Below are 17,949 nucleotides of genomic sequence, written 5' to 3' on the forward strand. Positions count from 1 at the left end.
TCCTTTAAACAAGATAACATTTTATTCGAATGAACTACATTGTTTTATGTCATGAGTGTTAATTTGTTCTAGGTTATGACCATGTTTGCCTGTCTCATGGCTATGGACTACGTTCCCAACATGGATTCCAAGCCTCAGTAACAACGATACCATTTGTAAATAACTACTAAACACGCAAAAGCTACGGTGCTTCCAGATCACTTGTATATAACGCTACCAATGCTCTTCATTATCCATTAATCTTAAGTATTTTGTAAGCTTTGTAGTCACCCTCATGAAAATTGATGTTACATCCTTTATCAGGTTTATAAATAATAAGAATTCAGCTACTGCTGCGAAGATTTGTTTGACATTTATATTTATTTTAGTGTGGTTTTCTATTTAAATATAATCAAACATTCCAAGTTAATCATTCAAATTATCAGAAAATCATCTATATGGAAATCGTTTTGTATGGGATATTAGAAAGACAATTTTTATACCAATAATCAAATGGCATTTATTTACTATCATTTTAGTTACATTCCAATAACAGTTTAGAATACCCCCCGCTGCATCAAATTTGTAGACTAAGCGAATTTCCAATTGCCTGGTTTACTGTAATTTACTCCAATATGTCAGATTGGTTGGGATATCATGTCAGATTTATTCTCTATTTAAATAGCATTAGGTTTAATGAGTATTTAAGTTTGCTGCTACAGGGAAGATGATGTTTTTAATTTGGTAAATGAAATCAAATTATTGCCAAAAATTTTCATAATATATCCATAAACAAGCTAGCTACAACAGTTGACTTACAAGAATCACATGGGAGTTTTCAATGTATTGTTTTTCCCCCTAACCTATAAGCGTGCAAACAATTTTCACCCCATAAAAATAGTCTGATCATGTTGATTTGAAAATATAGGTTTAGATGTTTGTACCAAATTTAATCAAGATCGGATCATTTTTACTCAACTTATTGTGCTAATGAACACATATATGAATCTGAACGACTAGTGTTTGTGGCTTCTGTGGACATCAAAACAAAATTTGTAAATCATTCTTGGGTGTAGTCCTTACCATGAGATCTAAGGTAATAGCTTATTGCCTTTAGGGGAAATTTGCATCATGTGAAAGTTTTTAAAAGATAATTGTTTTTAGACTATGTTTTACATTTGATAAACCAATAGTCTTAATACATTCCAACTTAAGTAATTTTGAAAGGCATTGTTTGAATATATTACTAATTTGTTTCCAAAATTATGTAAGAAACTAACAAATATCCTTACATATTGATAGTATAATGTACACTAACACAGTTCTAATAGACATAATAATTTAATAACGTCGTACTTAAAAGCTGTGTGTTTGCATTAGCAAAATTAAAAACTAGTTCAAGTAATTTTTGAGATGTTATCGTTACACGAAAAGTATTTTTGTTTTGTAACTTAGTTTGCTTAAAATGGTGCGATATGACAAAAAATGTAGTTTATCACACTAGCAAAAGTGACTTTTTTACCAGAGCTCAAGTTTTACGATGGAGTTGAAGCAGAGGTCAGAAAATGAGTGAGGATTGAAAAGATTCACTTTATGCCCTAGTGATGAAATATTTTATAATGCTGAAGTATTCTTTAACTTAACTCATAAGTAATGGTAAAAAAATCAGAAGTGAAATGTGTGAGCTATGTAACTTGTGTGTAGAACCTTCAACTACCCCCTAGTAACTTTACTTATTCTTCAACCAAGTAACTCATGGTGTAGATGTGTTTTTGTGTTACTTAATGTAAAACCTAACTGCTACAGTCTAGTACAAACTTCCATTAATACTGTGTGTGTGTGTGTGGAATCAGTGTTGTTATGAATGATAAGATTTTTTAAATTCTCGACTCAAGTATCTCTGTATAACATAATACAAATTTTGGTGTGGTGTTTTCGACATTGAGTGTTGGTATGGTAATCTTTGTAAGGGTGTATGTTACTATTAACCCGATAATAATTAAAATTGCTCACAAATAATTTTAAGATGTGGCGATACATTCAAACTCAAAGTACAATATTTATCAAGCTAGAGTTTATGGAAATCATTGTGTATTTTAATTACTTTATTGAATAACTCAGGAGTTATTTTTGTTTTTTTAGAGAAAATTTTGTTTCTTTGTGTTGGTTTGATATTTTACCAACGGCCGTTTTTTGAACTAGCAGTTTCAGTTGAGTTCTTGGAATTAAAAAGATTCACTTAACAGCATTGTTTTACTTAACCACACGAGGAGCGGACCAATGAGGTTCATGGATTGAGAGAAAAGAAGTAAATTTTTAATGCTTCAAACTCTAACTAATTAGCTGTTAAGACCGATCATTGTCAGTGGTAATGAGAGGTTATAAACGCAAACATTACCTCCCTTAAATGTTATGAGTAGTGGTTGTTAGTAATTAAAAAACGGTCGTAGGTAAAGTAGGGTACACAACTTGCATAAGTAGTGTTAACGACACTGGTAGAAGTTTTTTCACCAGGCCTTGTACCTTAAATTTCTACTTGTGTCGTTAACACTGTGATCGTTGCGTAAACTACCATCAACATTGACTTTGAATGCTACAAGTCTCATTCTAGTGTAAGGCTGAAGTCAATTTTGATGTATGTTTAATTTTGGTTATACCTATGTGTGCTGATATTGACTACATTTTTCTCCCTTATTTAAAGCCTATTTTAGGCATCTTACAATTTTTGCTTTATCCTACGGTTGTCATGCAAAAGGTCAATCAATAATTCAAAAATAGATTGTCATATCTATTTAAATATGCTTAGATAATAAGAATCAAATAGTGAATAAAAATGTGTTCTCTACTTCATTTTTAATTTGGTTAATGAACCGAACTGATACATACCTTAAAGTTGTCTTCAGCTGATCTATAAGGATGATAATTCAACAAGAGAGTATATATGTATAATGTATGTTTTGAATTAACAATGTTTATGAGTAACACAAGAGTGTGTTTTGAAATGAGCTAAGGAGAATGTTTCGGTACTGTCCAAAGTATAATGCTAAATACTATTGTGCAATTTTGAGTTTAGTTTAAGTCATAAAGGTTTTATTACATTTTTTTAAATATTCGGTATGTTATGGTTGGAATATTTTTATGCACAGTTACAATTTGTTTGTTATTTATCAGTTTGTTAAATTATAAAGTATATTTATTTTTTATTTGTGGAAAGTAGGTTTTATTTGATAAAGCGGAATTGTATAATAATAAATAAGCTTTGAGCTGCCAATTTTAAAAATTGAAAAACTTGTTTTGCTTATTACTTTTACTATTATAGTAGTGTGAACAGACTAAATCTGTTTAATGTGGACTCACAGTAGAACAATTATGATGTTCAGATTCCAAGCTTTTGTTTCTTCAGTACGGACAATAACTGGAGCTACCACACAAGTTCAGTGCATTTTCAGCCTTAGTTTGATTTTTATTTTAAGTTAGGTAATACACAGTGTGAACTAGATCTCAATTATATTGTCATACAAATACAATCTAAGGTTTATAATACAATGAATTTCAGCAGGGCCTTGAATGTCTGATTTGTCCCTCATGCAAATCTATATTTTGAATATACAAGGTTTGTCTGTTTGAAACCTGCAACTTTAAATATTTTCTCACATTCATATTTGAGTGTCTAATTATTTGGAAATATTCAAAGTTATAAAGTTTATGAACATGTTTTAACATAACTGATGATTTAGATCACCAATATATCCATTAAACAAGTTTAATGTTAAATGCTCGAGATTCCAATGTTTTGATCAGTTAAATTGATATTGCTTTTTATTTAATTGTTTTTTCACATTCTTTTTTTCTATTTGACTTTTGGATATAAAATATTTTTAACATTAATATCCCTTCACATTTTCAACATTCAATAATGTTTACTATAATAATGGAAACTATAAGAGTGTCAAAGTCTGTATTTATAAAAAGTACAATTTATAGACTTTTTAGAGGTAACTTTTATACATTTTGTAATTTAATCGGTACTGCTAAAGGATTTTAAACTTTGTAATGTTTAATTTAACTAACCAACGTGCTTCTCGACATTTGTCTGCCATAACCCTGGAGTTATTGTAATATGTTGTTTGGCCTTAGTTCAATTAAATTGTTGCTAAAAAGCTAATTTCCCATTTATTTTCTTTAGATATTTATTCTTCAAAAGCAATGTTTTTATTGTAAAGCTTCATTTTTGTGCCTAGCACTTGTAAGATATTTGTTACTATATTGTGTTTATCATTCCTGTATAACATATCTTATTTAATTAAGTTTTAATGAACATAATGTTAGTGCAAATAATTATGTTTTACAAAAATAAACTTTATAAATTTGTGGCAGACTATGTGAATGATAAAAACTTTTATTTTTCCTCCTTCATGTGAGAAAATCTGAGTAATGTGTGCTTATATAAATGGTAAGTGACTTTTATCTTTTGGTCAGTAAAAAGGAATTTTTTTCAAAAAATGGTTGGAAACACTTATTGGCTTTAAACCACCTCTTTGGTACTTCTTTTGTATATATTTTCCACAAATAAGTCAAGTTCACCCAGTCACACAAAGCGGGAGATTTTAGTGGCATATGCTGCTATCAGTTGCTTTAAAGTTTAAAGTGAGCGTTTGCTGTATTACTTCCGATGTCAAAACATGATTCCATCGGACCACTTCATGACATCAGTGTATTATGTTTTTATCTGCCAATTCAACTAGTTAGGTTGAAATATGAACATACAGACAACCTGTTAATATCCTATGACGCTGTTTTTAATAAAAAAAGTATATTGCCTAATGTTTAAGAGTTGAGAAAAAAGGAATTGCAGATTTTTTACTCAGACTAGACATGTTTCCCCAAATTGGCATTGTGTGGTACAGCAATGAGTAGACTTTTTCATTGACTACCATTGTTTTTCAAGTTGAAATTGATTAGGATATCCTAGGTATCACATCCACTAGCAATCTAAAAAGTTCACTACATCTACAACTTGACTGATTGCGCCTCTTATCAGTAACCAATAAGATAAAACCAATTACTTGCTATATTCCTGAGTAGTATAATCTGTAATATACATCATTATAGGGGATGACCAACAAGAACCAGATGATTTTTAACAAATAGTAGGTATACGTGTCACAATTACTGTCACGAGGGGTTGGGTCGTCTTTCATTGCAGGGGCGGCTCCAGGTACAATTTTTTGGTAGGCCTGACAAGGATCAAGAGAGAGTTTGATCGGAAGACGAGAGGTTTGAAGGGCTTTACCCGCAAAAAGGGGGTAATTTAAAAATTTAAATGCAAAATAATTAGTTTGAATGCTTTCCCTTTATTTACATATAATTCAGTTTCTTTTTTATAATTTTAAATATCCACCAACATTTTGGATAGGCCCACCTGGCCTGCCCTCTGGAGCCACCCCTGTTTCATTGATGTGTATCCTTCCATTTTAGTAGCCATGGAGTATTGGACAGTTCCATACCCTATGTTTGCATATGATGAGTATGTGTGAAATGGTAAACCCACGGCAGTGTAGCTATTTTCCTTGGTTAACATTCATCTTGGATGTCATGATATTGTTTACAGCCAAAATTCAATTAATTCTGAGGTGGGTTAACAATTTTTAGGCAAAGGGATCCAGAAAAAAGTAGCCTCTTGCTTGAAACAACTGTTACGATGCTGCAGAATGTTGAACCGGTGGTTAGGAAAACTTTGATTTGTAATATTTGATATGCTGGCACACTTTTAAGGTCACAGCGTTTCATAAACAATACGCTATCTTATGTATCAACAAGATTCACCGGGCACATTGCTCAGGATTCAATGGCTGTCGAAAGTACTGATTCCAGGAAGGGTTATTTCACGTTTTGGTTATATTCCTTGGCCCTAAGATCACCAGATTTGATCGTGGGGTTTTCTCAAATTTAGTGGATCTTATGAATACAATTAACCAGTGGCGACAACTAATGGTAACCGTGAATTGCTGGAACGCTGAATTACAAAACGCACAGTCGCTTAAGGTTCTTCTTTTTTAAGTCCTCTGTGAGCGCTTCAAATGCTTTCTCATAGTATCCAATAGTGGGCTTCCTAAAGTAATGAGCTTTTGTAACCAATCCATAGACTGTAGTGTGTAGAACAATCTTTAATTTGTTGACTGGTCAGGTGTTGGTTGATAAAGTCAGCCAAAGTTGGTTTGCCAAAGAAACTCTTGAAAATCACAGCGACACCTGCTGGCATGTTCTTAAGGTACCAAATATCTGCAGAGATACAATATGCAAAAGCTGTGTCTGGGTGGTTGGAGAGTTTATTTATGATTTCCACAGATGAATTGGTGCAGCACCATTATGGTCAATATCATTCAGCTGCTTGGGCCCTGTTCTCTACACACTTTATACAGCTGACTTCCCTAGCTGTGTACAAAACTCTACGGCACTTTTTATAGAAAAATAGAATAGAAATCTTTATTTGCCATTGACATTATACATGTATTAACAACAGTCAAGAATATAACTAGTCATAAGGTCATAAAATATAAAGCTTACAAGCTAAAATACAATTTTCTTCTTCTCTAAAAACTCTGAGAGGGAATAAAAGGGATTTTTCAAAAGCCTATTATAAAATTGTTTTAAAAACATTGAGTGTGTTGGATATGATTGAACAATTTTACTGAGTTTGTTATATATTACCTGTGACATCACTATGTGGCTTTTTAGAGTTAAATTTAATCTGAAAAAACTTCTTTTAATATTTAAATTGTTTCTCGTATTGTGTCTATGGATATCATTACATAAGGTTTGAAAGGGTAATTTTTTAAGGCTGTAAGCCATGATATCATATATGTACAAATTAATAGCTGTTTGGAATTCAAGTTTAATAAAAAGAGGTTTACAATGAGTATCAGGATGTTCATTACATATAATTCTAACAATATTTTTCTGAATCAGTAAAATATCCTGAATTCCTGAACTGCTTCCCCAAAATATCAAGCCATAGCGATAAATACTTTGAAAAAAGGCGAAATAAGACATTCTTACATATCTACTGTCAACAAGTGAGATCAGTCTTCTAATTAGATAAACAACGCGAGATAATCTTGTTGATAGATAATCTACGTGGGATTCCCAGCTGAGCTGGTTATCAATGTGCATACCTAGGAATTTCACACTGTGTTGTATATTATGAAACACGTGATCCGTGGGTCTTAAACTGAAAAGAATGTTTTGAGTTTTATTGTTGTTCAGAAGAAAATTATTTGACTGAAACCATGCTGAGGCATCACTCATTGCAGTTTGGGTTATTTGTTCTAATTCAATTATTGTTCTGCTCTTTGAAAAGAAAGTGCAGACGATTCTCAGTTGCACTTTTCTTTTGAGCCTGTTTTCATGAAAGAAGCAATTGACAAACTCAACGCTGACCCGGAGAGCATCGCCAAGTGGTCATTTGTCAATGGGCTCAAACTGAACCCTGATAAGTGCACTGTCTTGCATACAGCGCCTCTGGACCAAGTCCAGACCTTGAGAGATGATGGAGTGTCTGTCTGTCTCGACGGCCGGAGTCTGGTAGTGTGTGAGAAGGCAAAGACTCTTGGCGTTGTGATTGACAGATGCCTGAATTTCTCAGATCATGTCTGAAATCCCAGCGAGCCTTATAATCCAGTAACCTAACGCATTTTACCTTGCATGAAATGGGGTAGTAGGTTTCTTTTTTTTATGTTGTTTGTAATAGTACCGAGTTGCTAAATCCAAATTTTCGACCTCGGCGACCATCCGGATCACTTTCAAAAAGCTTAAAAATCGGCAGAATTACGCACTATTTTTACGTTTGTCCGATTTTGACCCTGAAGCATCACTTTTTCATCAAGAACAACAATAATCATTTTTAAAGTATATTAAATTACCTATCATATAAGACCAAAATGGTTATCACAGGCTTAATAGTTTTCAAGATATGACTCCGCAAACAACGGCTAAAATTACCAAATTTTGAATTTTTTTTAAGTTTGGCTAACGTTAACCCTTAAGCATAACTTTATCGTTATTTTTCATTAAAACAACCATAATTACTTTGAAACTGCATTAAATTACTCACAATTTAAGACCAAAACGGTAATTATAGGCCTAACACATTGAGAGATATGCCTCTTCAAGGTTCATAAAATCTTCCATAAATGTTTGTATTTTAAGATTCAAGTTGTTCAATTTGATCAAATTTTATAAAAGAACCATAATAAGAATATAAACAAATTTATTTCATTTCAACAACATATTATGCGTTTTTTTATGGAAGAAATCTATTGTAATTAAAATGTTTATACAGTACTATCAAGAGGAATTGATATAAAGAATGAAGATGCAACAGTGAAAAAAGGTTTCAACTTTGCTGTCGTTCTGCCATGCAATATATTACTTCTTTTATGCCAGGATTTACTGGCATTCCTCAGGACCTCCTGTCCTGTCTGTGCTGTATGAATTGAGCAGTAGTGGGGGGAAGGACCAACTTGTTCAAACTACAGCACTGACACTAGAAGGACATGGGTATAGGTATCCTTACATGAACCTGATAAGGAACTCTCACACTGGATCTGCCTGCCTGCATGCCTATGAATTTTCACAATTTCTTGATAAGGAATAAGATTAAACAACCTTTAGGTATGCTTTACCTTTAAGCATTAAATCAAGAGGACAAATTGTAACAAATTTCGAGAATTTAATTGAAATTAAGACCAATAATATGATTTAACGCTTCAACCCATCAGTATGGGATTAACTGCAGGATGTATATGATTCAAATATCTACAATATCTGACCAAAAAAAAAACTATATGTCATCATGAGTCATATCATGGTTGTTTGTAGGTAATAGCACAGAAAACGTACTACTATAACCCAGAATGCCAACTGCATGGTAAAAAGCATTAAGCGGTTTGAGAGAGCTTTGCCTGTCAATCCGTAGGCAGCCAACAATAGCAATAGCATAGCAACGCTGGTGGCGCTGCCTACCGATTGACAGGCAAAGCTCTCTCAAAACACTTAATGCTTTTTACCATGCGGTTGGCATTCTGGGTTATAGTAGTACGTTTTCTGTGGTAATAGTGACCACAGGTGTCCATAGTCCCCTTGGCACTGTGGGTGGTCTTTAGCTCTTTCCTATGTTAAAACTTAATTCTTGCGTAAACCATAGGTTTTTATTGGTATTTTTTAGTTTCTTACCTTGCTCCAACTAGTACTCTTTTGATATATGAGGTTTTAAAAAGTCAATCGTGAATAATTTGAAAAATATTAACAAATAATGTATGGTTTGTACAACAAAACTCGCTTAAATTCTTGTAAATCTGACTTTGTTTTTTAATTATGAAGCAAACTATTGACTTTTTATAGTCTAAATTGGTTCTATACCATTAAGTATATAGTCCTTCAGTAATAAAGCATTTTCAAGCGTTAAAAATATATGAACTGAAAGAAAATAAACAAATAAAGTAAAATGTTAGCAAAAATAATTTGAGTATTTTGTTTACGTGATGTTTTGCACTCATTAAATATGATTTTTTGTTTAAGTTAGAATTGTATTCCATTTATATACTCTTTGTGTAATTTATAATACCATTATCCTATTCAAAATTATTAAATTTAAGCTTTTTTTACCATTTTAAAGTTGAAATCAGAAAATCTGTTACGCAAAATCTGTTACGTAATGTTTTTCACCTATTAAATGAGCTTTATTTGTATACCTTTTAGTTGTATTCATTTTATACACTTTTTATGCAATTAAAAAAAACCATAATTGTATTAAAAATTATAATATTTAAGCAATTTTAAGCATTTCAAAGTTTAAGACACAAAATGTGTTAGGCCAAATTAATTAATTTACGTAATGTTTTTGACCCCTTAAATGGGGTTTATTTGGAAAAAATATGATTGTAATCCTTTTATACTTTCTTTATGCTATTACAGAAGCCATATCTGTATTCAAAATCATAGTATTTAAGCCATTATTAGGTATTTCTATGTTGTAAACAGTTTAATTTAAAATCAAAAATACGTAAAAATGAATACCGTTCGTCACAGGCCTGTCCGAGAACCAATTATTGTAACAATGTACGTGTGTGTTTATGTAGATAGATACAATAGATTTATTTCAATTTATAATAAATTAATTTTAAATTACTATTTTAAATTAATTTAAAAATAAATTGTTATAACACAATCTGTACTTGAAATGAAATAAATTTGCTTATTTATTGTTATGGTTCATTTATAAAACTTGACCAAATTGAATAAATTGAAAGTTGAATCTTAAAATACAAACATTTATGGAAGATTTTATAAACCTTGAAGAGGCATATCTCTCAATGTGTTAGGCCTATAATCACCATTTTGGTCTTAAATTGTGAGTAATTTAATGCAGTTTCAAAGTAATTATGGTTGTTTTAATGAAAAATAACGATAAAGTTATGCTTAAGGGTTAACGTTAGCCAAACTTAAAAAAAATTCAAAATTTGGTAACTTTAGCCGTTGTTTGCGGAGTCATATCTTGAAAACTATTAGGCCTGTAATAACCATTTTGGTCTTATATGATAGGTAATTTAATATACTTTAAAAATGATTATGGTTGTTCTTTATGAAAAAGTGATGCTTAAGGGTCAAAATCGGACAAACGTAAAAATAGTGCGTAATTCTGCCGATTTTTAAGCTTTTTGGAGGTGATCCGGAAGGTCGCCGAGGTCGAAAATTTGGATTTAGCAACTTGGTACTATTACAAACAACATAAAAAAAAGAAACCTACTACCCCATTTCATGCAAGGTAGACCCTGATTTTTATAACAAGGTTACTGGGTTATTAGGGAGACTAAGAGGTTTGTATAGGTTCAGAGGCTTGTGGCCTGAGGCTGCAAAACTTCAGCTCGTGCAGTCACTAATACTGTCAATATTTTACTACTGCTTCCCTGCATATGGCAACAGCATTTCCCGGGAAGACATGTATCGGTTGCAACGTCTGCAAAACTCCACAATCTGTTTCATTTTCTGTTTGAAAAAATTTGATCATGTCTCTCCCTTACGAGAAGTAGCTAGTCTGCTTCCCGTTGAAGCCATGTGCAGGTTGTTGACGTGTTGCATGACCCACAGAGCGATTCTCTTTGTCAGCCCGACTATTTACGAGAGGCTTTCTCTTCGCGACAAGGTTTCCCAGCGCAGGACATGTCATGGTGGGTGAAGAGCTTGGGAGGAAGAGCTTCTCATATTTTGGTCCCTCGTTGTACAATGGTCTACCCGACGGCCTGAAGGTTGTTGCATGTAGAAACCTTTTAAAGAAAAACTTAAAGATGTTTTTAAAAAATTTGTAATTATTGTGTAAGTTTATAATGGCCAAACAGTAGAATAAGATATTTAGCATAGTGACGAAAGTTGTTCTGAAAAGCTGGTGTACCAGAGAAACGCTTAATAAGACATTTTTATTTATTTATTTATTGTTACAAACAGTATTCAAAATATAAACACAATCATTTAAATAACAAAAACACTTTTTTTACCTCAAACACGTCCATTAGGTGTCCGAAGGATCCAAAAATATTGGTAGAAAGAAATTTGAAATTGACAGACGGACGCCGACAGAGCGACTGAGAGTACACGCCCAATGAGAGTAGATAACTGAATAGGAAATCCATTAAAGAATATTTTGGTTGACTGTGACATGACTGAACTGTGATGTACATGTGTGAATTGACTTCTCTAACTATAATCCTAAACAATAGTTATTTGTGCAACTAGTGAGAAAAGTGAGCAATTGACTCACTCGAGAGAAATCCTTACTCACGAGCCGTAGGCGAGTGAGGAATGGTTTCTCGAGTGAGGCAATTGTACTTTGAAATCGAGTTGCACATTATACTTTTCCTACAGTTACCATAAAACAAATAAATTTGTGAAGAAACATAACCTATTTTTACACAGAAGTGAACTTTTAATATAACATTTAACGTAAAGTGACAAATACAACAGTACAACAGCTGACCAGCTGATTTATAGCCAGTGCTGCAAACGTATTTCGCGCGCATACGACGTTGCCTGCATGTTACGCGCTCACTATTTCGTGCCTTCACGTTGCAAATATGGAGTGAGACAAAGTAATTAGAGTGAGACAATGTTAACATTGTCTCACTGATGAGCGAATTGGCCACTTTGCTTTCTCAAATCAGTGAGAGAACATGTACATTGTTAGGTAACTGTAGGAAAAATATTTTTTTTATGTTTTAAGGTTGAAAGGAATAGAAAAATAATCTAAATTTTTCTTTTATCAATGAAAATCCAAATTTATTTAGCCAGTTAATACTTTTAACAATATACATTGGCAGGTATGCTAAATTTATACTTAAACTAAAATTAATAGCTTAGTTTTTTTATACATACACTAAAGTCCCGCTTATCAGAGCCCTACTAAATAAAGAAATAGGCTAGAAACTTTTCAATTGTAAAATCTGAACTGAGATGGTTGAATCTGATCGGTTTACTTACAAAAAGTATATACACATAGAACACACTCATAGAATATATAGAACATATAGAATATATAGAACACACACATAGAATATATAAAAAACACATATAGAACATACAGAAAATTACTACTATAATAAACTGTATCAGCATTCTGACGCATACTTTCTCCCATAAGTTTGTCAACAACCTTTATCTATGTGTAAGCGGTGAGAGTAAATATATGGAAATGGGATTTGTAAAATTTTGTTCAGAATTTAAAGGACTATAACATATAACATTTTTATCAAAATTGTTTGGGCCAATTTTTCGGAAAATCCTATTTTTCCGTTATTTTATGGGGTTTTATGGGAAAATCCCCATTAAAAATAAAAATTTCTAAAAAATGAAAAAAGCTATCAAAATTGTAAGGACCATAACATACTACGTTAAATCAAAACCGGATTTTGTTCAAAAATCCTATTTTTCGTTGTTTTATGGGAAAATAACACAATTTACAATAACTTTTGAACCGTAATATTTACAGAAATGGGATTTGTACCATTTTGTTCAGAATGTAAAGGGCTACAACATACTAAATTTTTATCAAAACCGTTCGGGCCATTTTTGAGAAAATCCTATTTTTCCGGTTTTTTAAGGGTTTTTATGGGAAAATCCCCGTTAAAAATCAAAATTTCAAAAAAATGAAAAAACGCCTGGAGATACCATGCATTAGAACCTACATACCAAATTTAATCGAAATTGGACCACGGGTGTAGTCCCTAGCTCTGTACACATCCAGACACACACACACACAGACATCACTTCGAAAACCACTTTTTTGGGTCCAGGGGGACCCAAAACGAATATATCCACTCAAAATACAAACTCGAAAATGTTGACGATAACAATACTTTCTCCATATACTATGGTATAGGGGGGGAAAGTAAAAAATGTACAATATAATATGGTGAGAGTGTCAATTGCATTAGCTTCTCAAAAGAATCGAATGTCTAGCCTTTAAAATCCTCAAAATCTCCAAAATATTTCGGCAATCATCTGAAACATAGTTTTATTTCATTACAATCAAACAAATGGTAGATTTCAAATCAAGCAAAACAGATTAGTAAAACTTTGATTGCAAAAACACTAAGTACTCTATAAAGAAAAAGAAACAATTATTATATCCTTTGGTACATGAATATACGCCAGTTATTGAGCTTAGATAAATGGACCAAAGTTTGTTGATTTACAGGGATTGTCTGTAAATTAAGGTCACCATTGATCTCCTATCACAGTCAAGTGAGCTGGTTCAATTTATGTCCTTTACTTAATCCACTACGGTTCTTGATGGTCACTATCTCTATGTGGCGTTTGGTCTTGTAATGGTGGCTGAAAATTATATAAGGGAAAATTTGCGCTCTCGCAAGTATAACTTAAATCGTATCCTTAGGTTAGGTTTCTTTAGACATAGGCTGCAACAACTATTAAGTCCTTTGCCAGTTTGCGGACATAAATGGAGTAGAGTTTTTGGATGTATGAATGGACTTCCAAAGGTTGATCCATCTTTAAAAGAGAGCCCCCGAAGAGTGGCTAAACTATAGGTGAGAGAGTCATGTAGGGCCATCTTCAGAGAGCTGGGCCTGTTTACTTTGCCTCTCTGTATATCTTGGAAGCTGCCACATTTTCTTAACTCAAGGCCAGGACATACACATATATCCTTCTCGGGGCAGAGAACAATACAGGTTGGCCCGAAACAGGTCCCGAGCAGCTATAAGCTTGCCCTCTCAGACAAGTCACGTAGTAAATAGGCTCCTCCCTCAACTGCAGACTCTTGTGGACCGTACTGTAGATGGTCAAATGTACGGAACAAGAAAGTCCAAGGAGAAGATGGCTGCAGGATGTTGAGGAGGATTTGAGAATTCTGAGAATTGGGAATTGTAGACAGAGAGAAAGAAATAGAGAAGATTGGAGACAAATTGTGATGGAGGCCAAGGCTCATCGTAGGCTGTAGCGCCAGAGGGTAGGTAAGGTAATATTGTTTATACTGTTTTAAATTGTTGGTAAAAGTGTCGAGAAAACCCAAGATACTCACCTATGCCACTGTGTTCTCTTCCAGTAAACTTATAGTCAAGATGGTGACACATATCTTTCAGAGACTTGGGATAGTAATTAGTGTATTCATAAAATACCTGAAAAAGTACATTCAAATTCAAATTCTTTATTCACTCATAAACATCTTAAAAAGTACAACGTACAAGGATAGGAGTGTCGTCATAATAAAAAGTAAAAAAATAAATAAAAATAAAAACTATATGCCTGACTAATATATTCACACAACTCAAAATTATTACTACTGATATCAAGTAAAAGTTACAATTAAAAAAAAACAAATGAGATCAAAATCCTGCTAAAATTTATTAAAGGCATCAGGTATGTATTCAACGTGAATTTAGTTTGTAAAATTAAACTAAGCCTTGTCCGTTTAGAAAACATCAGAATAGAAATCTTCTATTTTATAATATGCCTTTTCAATTAATAACTCGTGTAATTGTTTTATGGGTATGTTTTCTGGATTGTTGGTGATTCTTTTCGGTAGTTTATTAAAAATTGTAATGTATTTTGGTGTATGTTCAAAAAGAGTGATGTACTGGGAATTGATATAAATGTTTCAGACAAGTGGAGTTATTATGTGTAAATTTGAACTCTTCGAAACTGTCTATATTGTTAACTAACCCAATGGCCTAGACTGAATATTTAGGTGTCCTGCAGTCACTGAGTTAGCCTATTAAAATTAGCCAATATGCAGGGTTTGTCTTTATAAATTTATAAAACGTTTCTTTTTGAAGATACAAGATAGCAAGTTATGTTTATTTACTCAAAATGTTATTGCCTTCAATAATTATTATATTTAAATATAATAAAGAGTAAAAAAAAATATTTTAGCCTAAAAAGATAACATTAAAAATACATTTATATTTTTTGAAAGTATGATAATTTTATTTCCCCAAAAAGCCAGTATGTATACTCTTTTGCACCTAACATGTGTTAAGAATACAATTCCCTATGCAAAAATACAAAAGAATTAAAAATTTAACATATTATGTTTTGGTAAAATACCAAAAATTATAAAATTAGCCTATTAATTTAATTTTTTTACCCTAAGCCAAAAAGACATAATTAATTGTATTTTCAAACAATTAACCTTAGTTATTATTATTTAAAAAAATTAACTAAAAATTACCAATTTAAGTGGCATTGTACTCATAGCGAAAATGTTCTGTGATACAAATTTTGAGCCCAATAGAGCCATCATGGAACAGTTCCGTGATAAAAGGCCAATAGCTTAAACCATTTAAAAAATGTACATACTTGCGATGGTTAAGATCCTTAATCTTTTAAAAAGAGGCCTACAGCTTTTTTTCATAGACACTTTAATCATGATTTGTACAATTGATTTTTTCTGCGTTAAGAAGTTTTTTTGTTTTGGAACTGGACCCCCAGATTACTATACTATACCTTTTTTTTTTTTGTGGGGGCTGGGGTAATGGCATACCCCTAGCTACTTCGGCCTGGAGACCTTTTGTAGCACCCTTTAATTCATTCTGACAGCCCTAGGCTCCTCAAGTAGCCCAGGAGCTGAAAGACACCCAGCTTCCTTATCTCTGTTGGTTCCAGGAATAACCTCCCCAGAGATGTAAGCCTTCTATGGGCCAACGCTGGACAGTCCAGCCATAAGTGTTCCGAGGTTTCTACCTCGTTCTCACAGAACCTGCACAGGTCTGTCTGTGACCTCTCTATGGTCCTGAGATGTTTCCTGATAGGATCGTGCCCTGTTAACACTCCTACTAGCAGACTAATGTCCCCTTTCTTAAGGCTCAACAAGTCTTTCCAACCTTTATCAGTGGGGTCAATTAGTAATTTGGACGTCCTCATACCTGGGTGGTTCATCCAGGCCAGAGCCTTTTGAACCTTGACCCAGTCTTGGACTTTGGCTACTCCTGAGCTTATGGGGGTACCACAGTAGGGTTCTGGTCCTGACAGTTGGTCTTCCGCACCCTTCCTGGCCAATTCATCGGCTTTTTCGTTCCCCTCATGCCCCGAATGTCCAGGAACCCAAGACAATTTGACTTGCTTTCGCTCTGCTAACTTTTTGAGGGTGTTTTTACACCCTTTTACTGTTCGTGACTGTGTCACACATGACCCCAGCGCCTTCAATGCTGCCTGGCTGTCAGAGAGAATAAGGATTTTACCCTTTCTTAGATTCTTGCTAATAATATTATTAGCACAGCACTCAATCGCCAGGACCTCTGATTGAAAAACTGTTGTTGTTCTGCCCAAGGCCAGAGATATTTTGGTTTTGTTACCATACACTCCCAGCCCTGATCTCTCATCCTTCCGACTTCCATCGGTGTAATAGACCAAGCATGCTCTGTCAATGCTGAAGTTACACTGTTGCCAGTTGTCTCTTCCCCCTATTGTAACTTGGTAAGGAATCTCGAAGTCGTATACTATACCTTATTATAGAATCAATATAGAAACAATAATATAATAATTTACATACTTCCCGAGATGTTGCCTCAATTGTAACACTTATTGCATAGCGAAAAGAAAATAATTTTTGTGTTAGATATTGAATTGGCCTATGATCTCCTCAAATTAATTTTGAATCAATTTGTATTCCTAATACTTTGTGGGAATCTGCCAGGAATAATAGGCTGCTATTTAATGAATTTGAACAGTTATCCCCCTTGAATTGCATAATTTGTGTATTTGAATTGTTTAACAATACAGTAGATCCTCTCTAATTTGGCACCCCAGCACTCCAGTAATCTGGCATCTTTTGACGGCTAAGGTCTTCTGCAATCTCGCCAAAATTTTGATTATCTCCCGTGGCCGTGTAGACATCATCCAATCCCGCAGTCACGATAGCGGCAAATCATGAACATCTCCCGCGGTCATGTAGACATTATCGTTGTCTTCCAGGGTCACGGCAAAAATCTTATCATCTCCCGCGGCCGTGTTAACATCCTTATTCGCTCCCCCGGTCACGGAAACGTCATCGTCGTCTTGCCCAATCGCAGCAAAGTCATTAACATCTAACGCGGTAATGGAAACGTTATCGTTGTCTTGCGCGATTGTGGCAAAGACATAAACATCTCCTGTGGTCACGGAAACATCATCGTCGTCATGCGCAATCACGACAAAATCATGAACATCTCCCACGGTCATGGACATTACAGTTGTCTTCCAAGGTCGCGGCAAAAATTTATCTTCTCTCGCAGCCGTGCAAACATCCTTATTCACTCCTGCAATCACGGAAACGTCACCGTTGTCTTGCGCGTTCGTGGCAAAGTCATGAACATCTCCCGCAGACGTTTAGAAACGACATCGTCGTCATGCTCGATCGCGGCAATAGCGCAATCGGAGACGTGTTTTAAGTGCATTTTAAGTGTTATTCATAACATTCCAATAATA

At 33.7% G+C, this 17,949-nt stretch overlaps 2 protein-coding genes across 3 annotated transcripts in view; one reads left to right on the plus strand and one right to left on the minus strand.

Annotated features, from left to right (window-relative positions):
- The window catches only part of LOC128984605 (plastin-2-like), a 58,172-nt gene extending 53,815 nt beyond the window's left edge, over positions 1–4,357 (plus strand). For both annotated transcript variants that reach the window (XM_054403944.1, XM_054403950.1), the window contains exon 14: positions 73–4,357. In XM_054403944.1, coding sequence (XP_054259919.1) covers positions 73–141 — 69 coding nt within the window. In that variant the 3' untranslated portion in view covers positions 142–4,357. The remainder of the gene's footprint in view (positions 1–72) is intronic.
- A 7,965-nt stretch (positions 4,358–12,322) lies between these two features.
- The window catches only part of LOC128984621 (ERI1 exoribonuclease 3-like), a 30,812-nt gene continuing 25,185 nt past the window's right edge, over positions 12,323–17,949 (minus strand). The window contains exons 5-6 of the mRNA XM_054403959.1: positions 14,567–14,663; positions 12,323–13,530 (exon numbers count right to left, since the gene is read on the minus strand). Coding sequence (XP_054259934.1) covers positions 13,460–13,530; positions 14,567–14,663 — 168 coding nt within the window. The 3' untranslated portion in view covers positions 12,323–13,459. The remainder of the gene's footprint in view (positions 13,531–14,566; positions 14,664–17,949) is intronic.

The sequence above is a fragment of the Macrosteles quadrilineatus genome, unplaced genomic scaffold (assembly GCF_028750875.1).
Source record: "Macrosteles quadrilineatus isolate MER2022 unplaced genomic scaffold, UCM_ALF_1.0 Scaffold_1__1_contigs__length_201487025, whole genome shotgun sequence".
Taxonomy (NCBI): domain Eukaryota; kingdom Metazoa; phylum Arthropoda; class Insecta; order Hemiptera; family Cicadellidae; genus Macrosteles; species Macrosteles quadrilineatus.